At 43.5% G+C, this 19,221-nt stretch overlaps 1 protein-coding gene across 1 annotated transcript in view; it reads right to left on the bottom strand.

Annotated features, from left to right (window-relative positions):
- LOC137644176 (uncharacterized) overlaps positions 1-19,221 on the bottom strand; it is a 51,210-nt gene extending 31,989 nt beyond the window's left edge. The window contains exons 1-5 of the mRNA XM_068377173.1: positions 19,101-19,221; positions 7,389-7,545; positions 6,925-7,034; positions 5,287-5,488; positions 1,120-1,306 (exon numbers count right to left, since the gene is read on the bottom strand). Coding sequence (XP_068233274.1) covers positions 1,120-1,306; positions 5,287-5,488; positions 6,925-7,034; positions 7,389-7,545; positions 19,101-19,124 — 680 coding nt within the window. The 5' untranslated portion in view covers positions 19,125-19,221. The remainder of the gene's footprint in view (positions 1-1,119; positions 1,307-5,286; positions 5,489-6,924; positions 7,035-7,388; positions 7,546-19,100) is intronic.

Raw genomic sequence — 19,221 nt, 5'->3', positions numbered from 1 at the left:
AACCTCGAAAGGAATCGTTCTACAGGCTGAAAAATTAACAACCACAATTAGATTCGTAAACTAATTGAGACAAACGTACGGCGTAGCAACCCCCCTACACGGAAAGGAAGCTACAAGGGCGTAGTAACACGTAGTAAAAGGGTGAACGACCTCAAGAGAGAGAGAGAGAGAAAGACATAAGTCAAACTCGATCGCCACCCATAAAATTACGCCGTGGTGGCCTAACTGCCGAGGACTCCACGTAGATATCGTACACTACACACACAACTCTGAAAAGGAAACTTTGATTTCTATACTCAAATATATATACAAACATGAAAACGTTTACATATATATTGAGTAAATGAAAAGTAAGCGATTAAGTAAAGACAAAACAAACAATGGCTGCCAAGAGAGGACCAAGACAGAGACGTCTGTCACAGTCCGAGCCAAAAGTGAAAGTGAGCATTCATCTGTGTGTGAGGGGGGGGGGGAGGGGTAGCTAGCTACCACTCCCCTAACCCCCCGCTAACTAGCGTGGGGGTAATACACCCTCGTTAAATTCTAATGGCTCGCCATTTCAGCTGCGCTAAAAGGTAAACCCAATGTAAATAGCGTGGTTTGTATTTCGGTTATGGAACAAAGCATTTTCTTGCAAGGACGTCCCGGTACGTCCATGGGGGTAAAGGGATGAGTTTTGTGAAACGTACCAGTACGTCCTTTGGGGGTAAAAGGGTTAAAGAACGAAGCTTTGTATCCACGTAGAAGCAAACTTATACCTTGAAACAATTGAAAATAAATGTGATACTTTTGTTTAACTCAAATCTGAAAAGTTATTATTATATAAAGTTTTCATATCACATTATTAATACTACCTTTTTGACAGAAATACCCCATGCAGCATCTCATATTTAGACTGAATAAAAATGCATAGGCCCCTCAATATATTCAGTTAATATTCAAAATGTCGGTTAGCCCCAAAAATTGGGGGAAGTGCCTTGGTATATGATGATTCAACATATTAAATAGCCGATAAAATCAATTGAAAAAATATGCATATCAACCAGAAGATTAAAGTTCAAAATGAAATAAGAAAAGATATAATGAAAACCAAATAAATTCTCACATCTAGAAACTTACAAATTCGGTGAAAACTTAAAGTCCAAATTCTTGTATTTTTCGTCCATGGCGATAGACAAGCTGTTTAGGAGAGGAATCCTAGGTACCATGTGGCAGAAAAGGTTTTTCTTTTCCTTAAAGGCAGCCATGAGAGATTCAAAAACTTCTTCTGCAACTTCATCATTCACAGAATGGGATTGCCATGAGCCTGGGTGTGTTTTCAAGAAAAGTAATTATTTTAGATGACTTGGTTTGATATGAATTAATCAAAAACATATCAATAATGATGCATGTACAATCTAATTTAGAAATCAAATACAGGGAGAAGGATACTCTGAAGTATCGAATAAAAGTACTGATGGAATAAAACTACTGGGTGGAAAAAATCTCAATATCTAATAAAAGTACTGATGGAATAAAAGTACTGGGTGGAAAAAATCTCGAAATTTAATAAAAGTAATGAATGGAATAAAAGTACTGCCCGGGAAAAAAAAAATCGAAATTTAATAAAAGTACTGGATGGAATAAAAGCACTGACTGGAAAATTAACGATTTCTTGAAGGGCAAGTCTACAATAGTATTGCATATTCTTTCGCATCATTTTTCTAATTCTACGATAGTTTTACTTGCTGCCAAAAAATTTACAACGTTAAATTCAGGACGCAGATATGCTTTCTTTATTTTATTATTATTATTAATTTTATTTAATTTTTCATATTTTATTATTGCGCTCGCCATGAATAGCGAGTGGCCCTACGATTGTACTCGTCAACGACAAATTCAACGAGTGTCCGAGGCTAGGTGAGCCCAATATCACAAAATCCTGAAACCGTCCCCACCCCCCCCCAAAAAAAAAAATAAATAAAAATAAAGAAGCGAAAGAAAAAAGCTATTTATTACTGTAAAAAAAAAAAAACTTTCACCAGGTAAAATTCACTCAGTATTATAATTTATTTATCTTGAAAACAGGATGTCTACCGTATATCCCGTGTCATAAGACGCTACAAGTGGTAAGACGCACCCTTAAATTAGCAAGGCAGTTCTAGAAAAAAAAATTAGGATTTTAAAAACTTCTTAGTACAAATCCCTAGTCAGAGACTAGCATGATTACTGTCTTGCAACGTAACTTTTCTTATTTTGGGTGAATTATGAAATGTTTAAGTTAATATTAATTAGCTATAGGCCAATTATCCCAATTTTATTACATATTCGTATAAGAAACCTCTAAAGTTGTCATAGTTTCCACCACAACTACACGTTTAGTCAGTGTGTTTGGTGTTTCAAGTGTTGTTTACATCAAAGCAGTGTTGCCAAAGGTGCATAAAATTTTATTAAAGATTTAAAATTCTAGTAAATTCCAAAATTCCTCGTACAGCCTATAAATTTTCACACAAAATGTAATTATTGATGAAAGAAATCTAGACATTCTTTTAGGTGGAATAATTTTGTTACTGTTTATGTGTTTCTAGGTCTAGTTACTTTTCTGCTAACTTGGTAATACTGCATTCAACAAACAGGATTTTTTTCCAACTGTCTGTGTATAATTTCGTAACTCAGGCAACAAAGTCATTATCAATATATTGCTTTATTACAAAATGTCAACAAAATATGAGAATATAGATATATACATCATAAACAACTCTGTCATAGTGTTGTCTGCTATGAGACTATTAGTTGGCATGATTTCTTGTAGAAGAGGGTTAGCAAGTCATCAGCTGATTACTAAATGAAAAAAAAATTGCTACTGTACTTCATTGAAGGATGTGCAAGATAAAATAAATGAATGATAATTGTAAGATTATATTCTATCTCTCGTGAGTTTGAGTGCTTGTATGTCAATAGTTGGGTGTTTGAAGGGTGTCAAATTCCCTTATACAATTTTCTTAAGTGTTAAGATGCAGGGTGAGTTTGGAGGGAACTTTTCGTGAAAAAAGGTGCGTCTTATGACACGGGAAATATGGTAATTTATTTTTAAATATATAATATATATATATATATATATCAAATTGTAATTTTTGTCACTTCCTAATGATGAAAATATGCATTCGTGTGAACGGCCTCCACGGATACGAGTTAAATTTCATAATCGTCAGGATCCGAAGACTCAGATCTATCGCACCTAATCCGCCTCCGATAGCCTTACGCTGTTAGGATACGTTATTCAAAGTAAATTTATTCTCGGATATAAGTTTCGTTTTGCATACCTGTAAACTCCTAAGGGTTTATCTAACATAGAAGTGTGATTTAACATCGTTTAAATCATAAATCGGCATGAAATAATTAACGTTTGAAAACAGACACAAAGGGAAAGCACGTATATTTATAGAAACTGAAATCAGACAACGCATGTATCGTAGTGTTCAGAGAGCAACTTCCGCTTGACCTACATGTACGCTACGACTTGAGATCTCGATTGCTACTTCAGCTAAGAAAATAGAAAAAAATTGTACTTTTATAATTTCCCACCGGTACGATAGATAGTATTGAATAAACATACTGGTTGGAAGATTTGTGAAAAATTAATAAGCGTACTGGGTGGAAAAGGAGCGTACCGGCGGGAAGAAATTTGAAAAATTAATTAACATACCAGTGCATTTATTTGATACTTCAGAGTAGGTAGTGGTGGTGGTGGGGGGGGGGGGGGAGGAGGCAGTAGCTGTAGTAAACGACACCTCGTAGTAACAGAGGATTTTGAGGAGGGACAAGTCTAATTGTAAAGGGACCTCTGGTAGTGGTATCACTCGCCCCAGTTTTAATACCGACACCCTTTATGGGTGAGCGAGCTGGATATATTCCTGGCATTCCACGCAACTTTTTTCTCTGGTATATTTAGCAGTATTTATACCTTTGAAATGGTGCTTTAAGGAGCATTTCACGGGGCGACACAGGTTCCTCGCCCAGAAACAGATTTTTCCTTCGTCAAAATCCCTTATATGAGATTATCATATCTTTCTTTAAGGTGTACCTTTCTTACATATTCATGCAAAAATACTCAAATTTTAGTCAGCTTCCCAAACAGGTCAAACTGAAATAATTCAATTACACACAAGCTGAGCGCTATCATACCAATATTTGCAAGTGTACACCTTAAAAAGTTCAACGATAGATGTTTTCAATGAAAATTAGCCACACATAACAAAGGGATGAGTAGAAACAAGAAGGAAGTTTATCCTGGGAATATAGAAAAGTAGGAAAATTCATTCATTATTAACCCTTTTACCCCCAGGCTATTTGGAAATTTCCAACCCTTAACCCCCAGGGGGTAATTTTTTTCCCAGCACATTTTGCAGTATATTTTTTTTAAATTGCTCTAAAAGCCTTAATTTTTGTCATAGAGAGGTCAGGTTGGTCTCATTCTCTTTAAAAATGCCTGAATTTTCTCAAAAAATTATCAAAAATATGAAAAAAAAAATTTTATAGCATTTATTTGCAAGGACGTACCGGTACGTCCATGGGGGTAAAGGGATGGCTTTTGTGAAACGTACCAGTACGTCCTTTGGGGTAAAGGGATGGCTTTTGTGAAACGTACCAGTACGTCCTTTGGGGGTAAAAGGGTTAAAGTAGTTAAGCAAAGCCGTCATATCATTCCTAGATGAACAATGATGCTTCAGAGAATTTTTTTAAGTTGGAATGTGAATACTGAAGAAAGAAAACATCAAAGGAAATAGATAATCACAAAAGACAAACTGCTATATAGCGGAGGGGTGGAGACTCCGTAAAAACATTTAGTTAATCATAATATCATTCAAAAAATCATGCTCCTCAAAAAAGACATGTGAGGACAATTAACCCTTTTACCCCCAAAAGGACGTACTGGTACGTTTCATAAAAGCCATCCCTTTACCCCCATGGACGTACCGGTACGTCCTTGCAAAAAAAGTGCTATAAAATTTTTTTTTCATATTTTTGATAATTTTTTGAGAAAATTCAGGCATTTTCCAAGGGAATGAGACCAACTTGACCTCTCTATGACAAAAATTAAGGCTGTTAGATCAATTTAAAAAATATATACAGCAAAATGTGCTGTGGAAAAAATAACCCCTTGGGGGTTAAGGGTTGGAAATTTCCAAATAGCCTGGGGGTAAAAGGGTTAAGTCTTAGAATTATTTAATATAACTCAACTTTTTAAGTACGTTTACCACATGTATGTTCATAAATGAGGGTTGATGATTCACTCAAGATGCTTACCTATACTGCAACTCTTAATAGCATCTTTAAATCCAAACAGCGAGTGAATCTTGAAGTAGTAGGGTGGACGGCGTCGTGTCCTGATGAGGCAAACCTTATTGTGGACATAGGCTCTCTTGTAACCATTATAAAGATCTATAAACTTTGACTGGTATCTCTCAGAGGTCCGTTCAAAGCCACCCGCAAGCATCATGAGCCTGACCTGTGGGTTGAAGGAGAAAATACATATATAGGTCTTTAACTTATAAACATGCTGAGGTACAAACAAATGTCCAACTGGAAATAAGAAAGATAAAGAAATACTATAATAAAATAATATTATCTATATATTAATACGATAGCATGTGTATTATTTATTGTCTCTCTCACGCTTTAAAGAAAATGGAAATAATTTCATGGTATACTCTTACAAATTCACACTTTAAAAGAAAATGAGAATAATTTCAAGGTACACTCTTACAAATTCACGCTTTAAAGAAAAGGGAAATAATTTCATGGTATACTCTTACAGATTCACACTTTAAAGAAAATGAGAATAATTTCAAGGTATACTCTTGCAAATTCACACTTAAAAGAAAATGGAAATAATTTCATGGTGTACTCTTACAAATTCACATTAGACTTTGATTACTTTACCAAAGCACATCTTATATAGTTTTCCCAATTTTGTCTTTGGCACCTGACTTCTTTTTTTAAATATTAGACAAAAAATTGAGTTCTATCAATTTCCATAACCTAGATTATAAAATTAATCTCAGGACATTTTATTCAAACATGTATATGTTAGGAACAAGATAATAAGTATTGAAAATATCATTTCGTGTAATTTACACGGGATCCTCTAGCATCATTTAATACAGTAAGCTAAATGACATTTTTAATAACCTGATCTCTATTTCATATCTTCTGGCTTTTGTAGTTGGAACCAATCGACTTACAAACACCTTCTTGGAACCATCAAGTTTGTAAGTTGAGGATACAAGGGTGGAGATTTGGCAGTTAGGAGGGAAGAAAATAAGAGAAAGGAGAAAATGCTAAAAGGCTGAAAGTACTGCAACCGAGATCTAAAAGGTGTTACAAAAGAAATCTAATTCTAGTTCCCTCTAACTCACACCAGGTGAGATACAGTAGATCCTCAAGAGTACATACATACATATACCAAGGCACATCCCCCAATTTTGGGGGGTAGCCGACAACAAATGAAACAAAACAAAAAAGGGGACACCTCTACTCTCTACGTTCCTCCCAGCCTAACAAGGGACTCAACCGAGTTCAGCTGGTACTGCTAGGGTGTCACAGCCCAACCTCCCACATTATCCACCACAGATGAAGCTTCATACTGCTGAATCCCCTACTGCTGCTACCTCCGCTGTCATCTAAGGCATCGGAGGAAGCAGCAGGGCCTACCGGAACTGCGTCACAATCGCTCGTCATTCATTCCCATTTCTAGCACTCTCTCACATCTATCCTCCTATCACCTAGAGCTTCCTTCACTCCATCCATCCACCCAAACCTTGGCCTTCCTCTTATACTTCACCTAAAAACTCTTGCATTCATCACCTTCTTTAGCAGACAGCCATTTTCCATTCTCTCAAGAGTATCGTATTAATAAAATGAACACAAATTAGTCGTGATTACCTGATTCCAATCAACTCCATTGTCTTCACTCAATAATTCCCGAACCGTGAACAGCAATTCGAGTGTCTCGTCAGAACTCCAGCCATCAGTATCAGCGGCCCTCCAGATGTCTGTTGGCAAAAATTGAAACATTAACATAAAAAGTCTTAGATTATGAAGTTAACATCTTAAATTTTTTGCAGATAAATGATCATGGCTACTCTTTATGCAGCTGTTAAGTGAGGAATAGTCAGATGGCACTTCAAAATAAAATAAATAAATAAAATAAACTATATAATACGATAAGAATCAGCATAAAATGTATTAGGTTATTAAGTTATCTTAAATTTTAGCAGATAAATGATCAAGACAACTTTGTGCATCGTTAAATGAAGAATATTCAGAAGGCATTTTTGTAAAAGAAAAAAATATATAAAAAATGCAAATGAGCAACAGTAAATGAAAACAACACATGACGAACTCACCTCTAGGGTCCCATTCCGCATCATGTGCCACAAGAGGGCTCAAAATATCCCTCAGGATATTCTTATTTTTCACTTGCAACGGCGTTTCGTCGAGGTCTTCTTCGGGCAAAATTTCCTGATATGAGCCCAATTCTTCTCTTATGTATTTGCAGCATAACTGTTGGTACATTATTTAATTCAAATGAATATGGATAAGATATATCCAATACAATTTTAGTTACAAGATAAAACTAGGGTATTGATATTTTTGTACATTACTGTGTTAGTAAAGCTGCTATAGGGTCTCAGTACATAGCATTCAATATAATATGTTTATTAAAAGGTTTCGATAAATATTTTGGAATGTTCTTTAAAAGATTGTTGTTATTATTCTTATAAGACTCTTACATTCAATAAAAATCTGAATACAAAATGAATAATTGTTGTCCTATTTACAAAAATTATTTTGAATCTAAAAACCTTTTATATAAATAGCCTACGTTACTTACAAAACAGACACATTGACATTTCAATTGCTGTATTCTTTCTTTCTCTCTCTCTCTGTATGTCCAGCCCTTCTATGCCTTTCTTTTCCTCCTCCCTTAAAAACTCCCACACTATGCACTTTTGGCCAGCCTATCATTATCCATTCTTTCCAGATGACCAAACCATGTCAAATAACCCTGGTTAAAGTTTCTAACTACATTTACCCTTTCCCCACTTCAGCTAAGCATCACCACATATTTCACCCTTTCAATTCTTCCTTTGTTACATCCACTTTACATACAATTCATTTCAACACCGTTTTCTTTCATTTAATGTCAATAACTGCCACTGATAAAGAAGAATTGGCTCAACACGAATCAAATATATTTAAGATTCCTTATTTAGTTACTTTACACATTTGTTAAGTAACGAAACATAAAAATCTTAAGCATCAATTCTTCAACAATGTCGATTACCCAAAATAAAATGGTTTTCAAGACTGAATTTGGGGTTCATTTCCTAAATGTTTCTTTTGTTCACTATCTTTCTGCTCCATATTATCAGTTATCCTTCACCTTATGAAGTCTTGTAACTACAAACTCCTAAAAATCACAAATTTTAAGTAATTTGTATTTTTCCTAACAGTACTTACCTCAAACTACTTTCTTAGGAGTATCTGGGATCTCCTTCCCATCCGACCAGAGTTTTGTGTAGTTTACCCTAAACCCATTTTCTATGAGGGGTAACCTCAGGCGGAGTGATACGCTCCCTGAGGATAACCCCAGGTCAGAGAGCATGCTTGCTCAGGTCTCGACCTCCAGTAAGTTCTTAGTAGCTAAGGTCTCTAAGAATACCAGGGGACACTCAGGGAAGGCAGGGTAGGCCATTACCCGAAAGAAGTTCGAGGTAAGTACTGTTAGAAAAAATACAAATTACCTAAAATTTGTGATTTGTTCCAACACGAAGTACTTACCTCGAACTACTTTCTTAGGAGACTTATACTTTAGGAGGTGGGCGTGGCCCTAAAAAGTTCTTGAGACCGTGCTGAGGAATATCCAGAGACCTAAAAAGGAGGCTAGGTCGTGTTGACCCCGTAGAAAATCGATCGAGAGGAAACTACACAAAAACCTATCTTAGTGTCTAAGAAACTCACCTGTGCAAGAAATCCTAGGGGACATGTCTTCCCCCCGTTGAGGTACTTGTCTCCGGCTCAGGGCCCCCTCAGAGCCCACTTGAAGCGGATAAAGGGGAAGAAAGTACAAGGGGGTTTAAGGAAAAAACCTGTGTCTCTTGTGCTTGTTACTGAGGCTATACCTTTAAACCGTTGGGAGAGCGGAAACGATGGTACCTATCGAGAACCCGTCCAGGGATTTTCTTAAATAGTCCTTCAAATAGTGAGCCGTGAAGGTAGACGGGTTGGCCCAGGTGCCTGCCCTTAGGATCTGGCCCACTGCCATATTCTTCTCGAAAGCTAAGGTAGTACTAAGGCCCCTAATGTCATGGGGCCTGGGCTTTCCAGGCAGGGGGATTCCTGCCTTACTGTAGGCCCTGATGATGACCTGCCGTAACCAGAAGGAGATGGTATTTTTCGAGACTGGCTTCTCCACGAGGCCTGTGGAAACAAAAAGACTTTTGATCTCGGGCTGGAGTCTGGCTGTCCTCTCCAAGTATTTCCTCAACGCCCTGATGGGGCACAGGTGCAAATCCTTCGAGTCGTCCAACCGGGGGATTGCCGGAATTGAGAAACCTTCAAACCTGGGGTCCCACACGACAGGATTCTGGGTCTTCGCTACGAAGGAAGGGACGAACTTGAACGTGACTTCCCGCCAACCTTTCGAGTGAGCCACTTCATAGGACAGACCATGGATATCACCCACCCGTTTAGCTGAAGCCAATGCCAGCAAGAAAACTGTCTTGAGAGTAAGATCCCTGTCCACGATGTCACGTCCCATTGTGGCACCTTCACAGCTTGTGGGGGGCATGATTGTTCAAAAATTTTAATGAGCATTGAGATATGTCTGGAGTTACTCAGGTCTATGCCCTTCAGGAGAAAAACTTGGCCCAGAGCAGCGCGGACTCCCTTGATGGCCGGGATGGACATGTTGACCACATCCCTGAGGTAAACTAGGAATCCGCTATCTGTGGAATGGAGGCCTTCAGGGGCCTGATGTCCCTAGCGGTGCACCATTTGGTAAAAGTGGCCCACTTAGCCTGGTAGACCGCTGCTGATGATCGTCTCAGGTAGCCCGACATCCTCATTGCTGTACTCGACGAATATCCCTCCCTCCTCAGGAGGCGCTCGATAACCTCCACACGTGAAGGCGAAGGGACCGAGGGTTCTCGTGGAATCTTTGGAAGTGTGGTTGCTGGAGAAGGTCTGGCCTGTTCGGAAGGGGACAGGGCAGCTGTTGTGCTAACTCCCTTAGGTCCACGAACCATTCTCTCTCCGGCCACCAGGGCGCTACCAAAGTCATCCACAGGTTGTCCGCCTTTCTTACTCTGTTGAAGACCTGCCTGAGCATCCCGAAGGGGGGAAAAGCGTACACGTCGAGATTGTCCCAAGGATGTTGGAAGGCGTCCTCGAACGCCGCTTTTGGGTCTGGCACAGGAGAACAGAACACAGGGAATTGTGTGTTCAGCCTCGTTGCGAAGAGGTCCATCACCGGAGAACCCCATTTTTAAATGACGGTTCTGGCTACTCCCGGGTGCAGAGACCATTCGGACCCTACCACTTACCCCATCCTGCTGAGGCCGTCGGCGAGGACGTTCGTTTTCCCCGGAATGAACCTTGCCGAGATTCTGATCTGCTCCACTTCGGCCCACTCCAGAAGTTCTAACGTGAGGACGCACAGCTCCTTCGACCTTAGGCCTCCCTGTTTCTTTATGTAAGCTACCACCATGGCGTTGTCGCACATCAGAGCCACGGTGTTTCCCAGGAGTAGGTGGACGAACTCCTGGCACACCCTTCGTACTGCCCTCATCTCTAGCACGTTTATGTGCTGGGTCTTCTTTTGGGCCGTCCAGCTCCCTCTTGCTGAATTCCCTAGGAGATGGGCACCCCACCCCTCCTTCGATGCGTCCATGAACAGGAGCATCTCCGGGGGGTCGGCTGCAAAGGGGATCACTTTGAGGGTGTTTGTCCTGCAGCTCCACCATTCCAGGACCTGTTTTGTCTTCGGGAACACCGGGACCACCCTGTGGGGGAGTCCGTCTGGTTCCAGCTCTCTTTCATGTTCCACTGGACCTCCCTGAGCTTCAGCCTGCCCTGGGGGACCAGTTTCTCCAACGACACAAGGTGGCCTACCAGTCTCTGCCAGTCCTTCGCCCTCCTGGGTTGGTCCGTCAGGAAGGGGCGGAGGACCTGGTCTAAGTTGTCCAGCCTTTCCGAGGAGGGGAAGGCTTTCACCAACCGGGAATCCAGGACCATTCCGAGGTAGGTCATCCTGGTGGAGGGTATCAGTTGGGACTTCTTTAGGCTGATGGTGATACCCAGAACGTTGCCGAACTGCAGCAGCTTCACGCCTTGCTCCTTCAGTACTTCCTCTGAGGCTGAAAGTAACAACCAGTCGTCTAGGTACCGAATCAGGCGAATGCCCTGTTCATGCGCCCAGACTGAGACCGTCGTGAAGACCCTCGTGAAGACCTGGGGGGCTGTGGACAGCCCGAAGCAGAGGGTCTTGAACTGCAACATTTGGGTACCCCATTTTACCCTTAGGTACTTCCTGCTGGAGGGATGAACCGGGATTTGGAAGTAAGCATCCTTGAGATCTACTGACATCATGAAGTCCCCTTCTCTCAAGGATGCCAAGACCGACTTAGGAGTGTCCATTTTGAAGTCGGTCTTGCAGACGAACTTGTTGAGGGCTCAGAGGTCTATGACCGGTCTCCACCCTTCTGTCACTTTCTCCACCAGGAACAGCCTGCTGTAGAACCCCGGACCTGGGTCCTGGACAGGTTCCATTGCTCCTTTTGCCAACATTGCTGAGACCTCTCCCTGCAGAGCTGTCTTTTTCAAGGGGTCCTTGGGGGCTAGCCACTCCGCCTGCTGGTCTGGCATCAGAGGTGGAGGGTCCGCTAGGAAAGGCAACGTGTACCCTTCCTTCAGTACTGTCACGGTCCACGGGTCTGCCCCGTGGTCTTCCAATGCTTGCCAAGAATGTTTGAGGCATCCCCCCACCTGAGGCTTTGGCAGGAGTAGGGGGCCTCCCTCCCTATCTTCTCCTTGAGGTGCGGCCTGAATGTCCCCTTCTGGACGCTGAGAACGATGGTCTATAGGCGGTTTGGGTCGAGGCTGCTCCCCTACGGGAGGGCTGAGACGACTGGGACCAGGCCGTAGACGAGTTGTCTCTTCTGGGCTGGCTAGGAGAGGCCCGAGGAGGGAGAGGCATGTCGGCGGTGGACCTTCTGTACGTCGGCCTTCTGACCGGGTGGGGCCTGGGCTCGTTCGGGTCCTTCAACTTCCTAACCCTCTCAATCGACTCTTCCGCTGCCTTCAGGGGAAAGATAGCGTCGTCCCACAGGGTCAGGCTTCTCAGAGACCTGGCCTCTCTGTCCGGAAGCCGCCTAGTGATTTTGCTCAAGACCGTGTCCCTCCTCCGCAGGACCCAGTTGGCGGCCAAAGCTAGCGACTGGTAGGAGAGGATTTTCAGGGCATTACCTCCCGAACTGATAAGTTCCTTAAGTAAGGCCTGAGTTTCTGGTACCATGAGATCATATGAGGACTGGACGCCCACCAGGGTGGAGGCCCACCAGTCTAACCACGAGGAGACGTTGACCAAGTCCTTCGCAATCTCCTCCATCATGATTGCCTTCGATGGAGAGAAGCAGATCGGAGCCGTCGCCGCCCTCTCTTCTGAGGCTCCCTGCCCCAACACGGCGAGTGCCGGCTCCAGAGCACAGGCACCTGCTCGCTGTCCCTCCGGGAGGTAAAACTTACTCTGGGACTTCAGGCCCTGGAGTAGATTGGAAGCACAGTGAACCCTCGCTACTTCGCGGTTCGACAATCGCGGATTCACCACTTCGCGGGGTTTTCCCATAACCCATATATATATACATATCGCGGATTTTCCGGAAAATTCGAAAATACCGCGAAATCTGAAGACAACCAAATACGATATTTTGTTACCTGTAATTCCATTAATACTGTAATTAGTAATATCTGCTCTTACTGATTGTTCATTGCATTACATATGATATATAATTCAGCACAGAAAGAAATAAAACACGAAAAGAGAATGTGATCATACGATAATTCAGTACGTAGTAAAATTAAATCGAACATGAAACGCAAATCAGATGCAGTCATACCATATTAGAATGGTGTGTACTGTAATGGATGTGCTTCTTTTCCATGAATCTTTTGTATGTATACGTACGTAGTACAGTACTGCATCCAATAATATTCTTTGTTGCAAAAATCACATTTCGAATACTGTAAGCGTACGAGAGAGAGAGAGAGAGAGAGAGAGAGAGAGAGAGAGAGAGAGAGAGAGAGAGAGAGAGCGTAAAATAGCGTACGTAAATTTTTATTATTATTGTTATTATTATTATTATTGTTGTTGTTGTTAATAAAATTATTATTGTTATTATTATTAATCATTATTATTATTATTATTACTGTACAGTATTATTATCATTATTTATTATTATTACGGTATTGTACTTAATCTACGTACGTTCAGTATGCGCGGGGGCATCTTCTATGAGTAACCAACGCGCCATAGTACTAAGACGGGTTGTGATTGGTTCAAGCGCTGATAGATGACGAATCAAAACTCAAGTTTTGTTATCTAGCCTGTGATTGGTGTTTTGCCCGCATCTTCTACCCGCAGCATCAAAGTTCTCGCGGGGCTGCATCGTTCACTTTCTCTTTCCGCGTATTGCTGAGTAAACGTTCTTAACTTTGTGAAGTTTAATCTGTGCTGTGTGCGACTGTTTTAAGTTGAACTTTTTGTTGAACTTTCTGTTACAATGCCTCCCAAGCGTTCTGCTTCTAGTAAGGCTGGTAGTGAGCCTAAACGCCACCGAAGGATGATGACGATAGCTGAGAAGGTTACGCTTCTCGACATTTTAAAAGATGGTAGAAGTTACGCGGCCGCCGGCCGCCATTTTGGCATCAACGAATCCACCGTTCGCTACATCAAGAAGGACGAGGCGAACATTAGAAAGACTGCTGCAATCACCTTTAGCAGATCAGCGAAGCGAGTCGTTACAACGCGTAATAAAACGATCGTACGCATGGAAGGTGCTTTAGCTGTGTGGATTGCCGACTGCCGGAAGAAGAACATAGCGTTGGATACGAACACCATCCAAACAAAGGCTTTGAGCTTATATGAGAATTTTGCTGCAAAGGAACCTAAAGAGGACGACGGCAACCATGCTGAAGATGATGATGATGCAGATGATCCTCAACCAGGGACATCCACTGATTCCCAGCCTCAGAAACGTTTTTCCGCAAGCAAAGGATGGTTCGCGAAGTTTCAGAAACGCTTCGCCCTGAAAAGCGTTTCCCTGCATGGGGAGTCTGCTTCCGCTGACACTGCCGCTGCTGAAACTTACGTGAACCAGACTTTCAAGAACATTATCGCTGAAGGTGGATACAAGCCGGAACAAGTCTTTAATATGGATGAAACCGGCTTGTTTTGGAAGAGAATGCCGTCGCGAACTTTCCTGTTCAAAGAGGAAGCCAAAGCCTCTGGCTTTAAGGCATTCAAGGATCGCGTTACCCTCGTGATGTGTGGCAATGCTGCTGGATTTTTGTTAAAGCCGGGGCTTATTTATAAGTCGAAAAATCCTCGCGCTTTGAAAAATAAAAATAAGAATCTCCTTCCCGTGTACTGGATGCATAATCCAAAAGCATGGATTACGAAGATGCTGACCTCCAACTGGTTCCACCAGTGTTTCATCCCGCAAGTCCATGAATATCTCTTAGAGAAGGGCTTGCCATTCAAGATCCTTCTCCTTATGGATAACGCTGGTGGACACGCAACTGACCTGTCGCGTGAGGGCGTTCAGGTTGAGTTCCTGCCACCCAACACCACGTCATTAATTCAACCAATGGACCAGGGGGTTATCAGGGCGTTCAAGGCCCTCTACACGAAGAATACCTTGGCGGACCTCGTTGCGTGTGTGGATGCTGCCCAAGATGACGAGGATGAAGACTTCAACTTGAAGGCGTACTGGCGGCAGTACACCATAGCCACGTGCCTGCAGAATATTCAAAAGGCACTTCAAGAGATGAAACCTGCAACCGTAAATGCGAGCTGGAAGAAGCTGTGGCCCGATATTGTTTACGACGACAAGGGATTTACTCCGTCGGAAATCCAACACTCTGCAATACGGAAATCTGTGCAGTTGGCTGCCATAATTGGGGGTGACGGGTTTGGCGACATGACGACTGAAGACGTCGACGAGTTGTTGGACTGCCATTCCCAGCCCCTAACTGACGCAGACCTCGAAGACCTGACGAAATCGGCAAGTGAGGAAGAGAGTGAGGGTACCCAGGAAGAGACCCAAGAAAATGTCGAAGAAACGGGCTTAACATTAGAACGGCTTGCCAAGTTCTGCAACCATATGAAGGAGGCGAAAGAAATGTTACAAGAGTGGGACGAGGATATGGTTCGCTCGATGCAATTCTGCAACAAGGTTGATGACATCACGACTCCCTACAGGATGCTCTTGGATCGAAAAAAGAAGCAGCGGCAACAACTTCCGATCACAATGTTTTTCCAGCCTCGCAAAAAAGAGCCAGTTCCTCCTGCAAGTACGCCTTCGGAAGAAATTGAAGAAGTTGAAGAGGTGTCCCAGGAAAAGACACCTCCGTCTGAAGAGACGTAAAATACTATCATTGACTGCACAGTAGAACACATCATCAGCTTCATCATCATCATTTCTACTGTGCAGCAAATTCATCGCCATCGTCATTCAAGTTTTTCTTGAACTTCTTTCGTGGTGAGTACAGTAACAATCTTTATTTTTTACTTTAACCTGTTTTATAGTTTAGTAATGTACGTACTGTATGCATTAAGTTAAAGGGGAAGGTTTTAAAAGTCTACATGTTGTAACCTATCATATTTTTTTTGTTTAAAATTTACATTTACGTACGTAAAACAATCTCTCTCTCTCTCTCTCTCTCTCTCTCTCTCTCTCTCTCTCTCTCTCTCTCTCTCTTCTCTTCTCTTCTCTTCTCTTCTCTTCTCTTCTCTTCTCTTCTCTTCTCTTCTCTTCTCTTCTTTCTCTTCTCTCTCTTCTCTTCTCTTCTCTTCTCTTCTCTTCTCTCTCTCTCTCTCTCTCTCTCTCTCTCTCTCTCTCTCAAATTGTTTTCCTGCTTTGCTACGTACAAGTACTGTATAATTTATATTTGTAAGGTAACATATTTTGTAAATGCTTTTACTGTAAATACTGTATGTACTGTATCATTATTTATCACTATCATCATGCGCGTTAAATGCCTTGTTTGTTCTGAGCGTGGTTGTTTACTGAGCGTACACGCCGTCGTTTCAGGCGGCGTCATAAAGAAAAAGATTTCATTTGGAAGTCCTAAGAAAAATACGTAAACTAAAACATTGGTAATAAAAAAATCAACATACAGTACTGTATAATCAATATAATCGATGCAAAAACTAACCTATACGTACATATATGTGTACACTAAATGAGTTTGTTTCTTCATTATGATCAGAGATGAACGTAAACAAAACATTGGTTGCCATTTTTTATCGTGCTTTTTAGGTGTTTAGGAAACACATGATATAAAATCGCCTTTAATATTTGTGCCTGTTTTAGTTAGGGTGCTGTTAGTACATGCATTAAGTGTTCTGTACATTAAAGGGTGGTTTGTTAACAGTACTACGTACAAGGGAAGGTTTTAAAAGTCCGAATATACATGTTAAATAAATAGGTAAATATGCTGTCACTACTTCGCGGATTTTCACCTATCGCGCCCGCGTCTGAACCTATCTACCGCGATAAACGAGGGTTCACTGCACTCTGATTCTTGGGAGCCTCGGCGTGGTTGGCCACGATCCTGACCACATGGGCTCTACCCAACTTCACGTCCCTCGCTAAAGGAAGAGCCAAGGAGGGTCGCTGCTGGACCGGGGCGTCCACTAGCCTATTGAGACTGGAACGCCATGAATCTTCGGAGGAGGGCTCTGGCTCGTCTATTCTGTGGTGGGTCCTGATGAGGCCTATTACCCTCCGATAGGCCGATACCTCTTCTGCTGAACCCTCTCCATGGTCGTCGAGTTCTTCCGAAGGAAGCGCCGACGCATACGACGGGGGATACTCCGGCGGAGGCCCTTGCACGTGGGGGAGTCCTGGACCGACCTCTTGCGGGGGTTCTCGCTGAAGGATGGGCATCGCCGTCGGGACAGGGGCCTCCATCCTAGAGGCCATCACCCCTTCCGGAGGTCCTCGTGTCTGCGGGCCTGCCCGCCGAGGGGAGCCGTAGGTCACGCTCGTGACGAGCTAGGTGAGCTTTTGAGGTCAGGACTCGGTTTGCCAGACCGAGGGGGCGACTCTCTCCGCTGGCGGATGGAGCCGGAACCTTCGCGACTTACGCCTGTCGACTGGAACCTGCAAGGATGGATCCCTCCGTCGGTTGCCACTTGCTGCCGGATGAGTATCTATCTGGGGAGCGCGTCCTCGGGCGCCAACTTGAAGGGCCTGGCGCCGCAGCTAACTCAGCAGCCTGTCGAGGTGAATCATCACCCACTCACCGTCCGGGGAGGCACTTTTCTTCCACTTCCTCCTGGGGATCCTGGGCACTGACTCTCGTGGCGCGATCTAGAGCGAGAGCGAGAGTGCGACAGTTTCCTACGGGACTTCTCTTGCTGTCTCTTGAGCTTCCTCAGCGCCTCGTCCTCCGAGGAGCAGGAAAGCTCCTCCACTGAGGAGACCGAAGACTTGTAGGCCTCTTTGATGACCTTGCCTCCCGCGCTGGTGTAGAAGGTTCCTTCGACGCTCCGTGGACGGCGACGCCTGTAGAAAAACCTCCGGGAATATGGCCGACGGCGCTGGGGGGGAGCATGGAGGCTCTTCCATGGGGGACCAGGTCCCGAAGCCTTCCTCCATCCACAGCGGTGACCTGAAAGGCGTCTTGGGGGGAACCCACGCAGTGGGGTCCGACGGCGGGGAAAGCTCCTTCTCAACGTTGCCTTTCGGCTGCAGAAGTGCCTGAAAAACACGCCCAAGAGGCTGGAGAAGAATTAGGTACATTTTTCCCCCACATGGGGTCATCCGAGGAGACGTGACCTGCTTGCACCAGGAATCCGTCTCCCGTACACACTCCCGCCCCTCCCTCAGGCCCCTCACTCGCCTGGAACGACGCCACAACCCCACTATCCTAAAGGTCAGACTCTTGGGGAAGGGCCGCGGGCCTCTTCCCCGCAACGGACTTACCTCGTCCCCTACTCTGGGTAGGGGAGGGTGGAAGGGAAGCTCGGTCCGACGAGACGCCCGGCGAAGCAAGGGAGGAAGGGACGCTTCTTAGGCGACTTCTTCGCCGCCTTTTTCTTCTTGGTGCTATACCGCACCCACTGCACCTCATTCCATGACTCGCACTCCGGACACGTGGCGGAAGGGGAACAACGCTGCCCCGTGCACGAGAAACACAAGGAGTGCGGGTCAACTTCGGGTTTTGAGAGGAATGCTCCACACGATTTACCGGCCATAGGCCCAGGACAATGTGGGGATGCTCTATGAGACAGGAGAAAGCACCACGAGACACAAGCACACACAGGGAAAGCACAAAGAGAAAGCACAACGGGGACCAACCACGTGGATACCGCGTGAGACACAAAGGGGTCGGGGACACACAAAGTCACACTGGGATTAGGAGAGCGGCGAGATGATATCGCTACGCGACCAGAGAACTTACTGGAGGTCGAGACCTGAGCAAGCATGCTCTCTGACCCGGGGTTAGCCTCAGGGCGCGTATCACTCCACCTGAGGTTACCCCTCATAGAAAATGGGTTTAGGGTAAACTACACAAAACTCTGGTCGGATGGGAAGGAGATCCCAGATACTCCTAAGAAATTAGTTCGAGGTAAGTACTTCGTGTTGGAACAAATATTATTTTCATTATGAAATAAATTTTTGAACATACTTATCTGGTAGTTATATATACTAGACGTAAGCTATATGTATAACTACCAGGTAAGTCCTTGTGTTTAAAAATACTACCTACTTCATCTACTCTTGCTGTACATTTCACCTTAAGAGAAACATTGGTTGAGGGGCCCTTACCATATCAAAATAATCCTTACACATATCTGGACATTTTTTAACTCGGCGACTAAGATTGTAAGCGACTTCGTCCAGAGTGTCTGACCGCTACTTAGAATTCTTTCGAGTTCCACTTCGTCGT

The sequence above is a fragment of the Palaemon carinicauda genome, chromosome 7, assembly GCF_036898095.1.
Source record: "Palaemon carinicauda isolate YSFRI2023 chromosome 7, ASM3689809v2, whole genome shotgun sequence".
NCBI lineage: Eukaryota > Metazoa > Arthropoda > Malacostraca > Decapoda > Palaemonidae > Palaemon > Palaemon carinicauda.
Note: the sequence above shows the minus strand (reverse complement) of the source record. Positions and strands in the feature narration are given on the sequence as shown.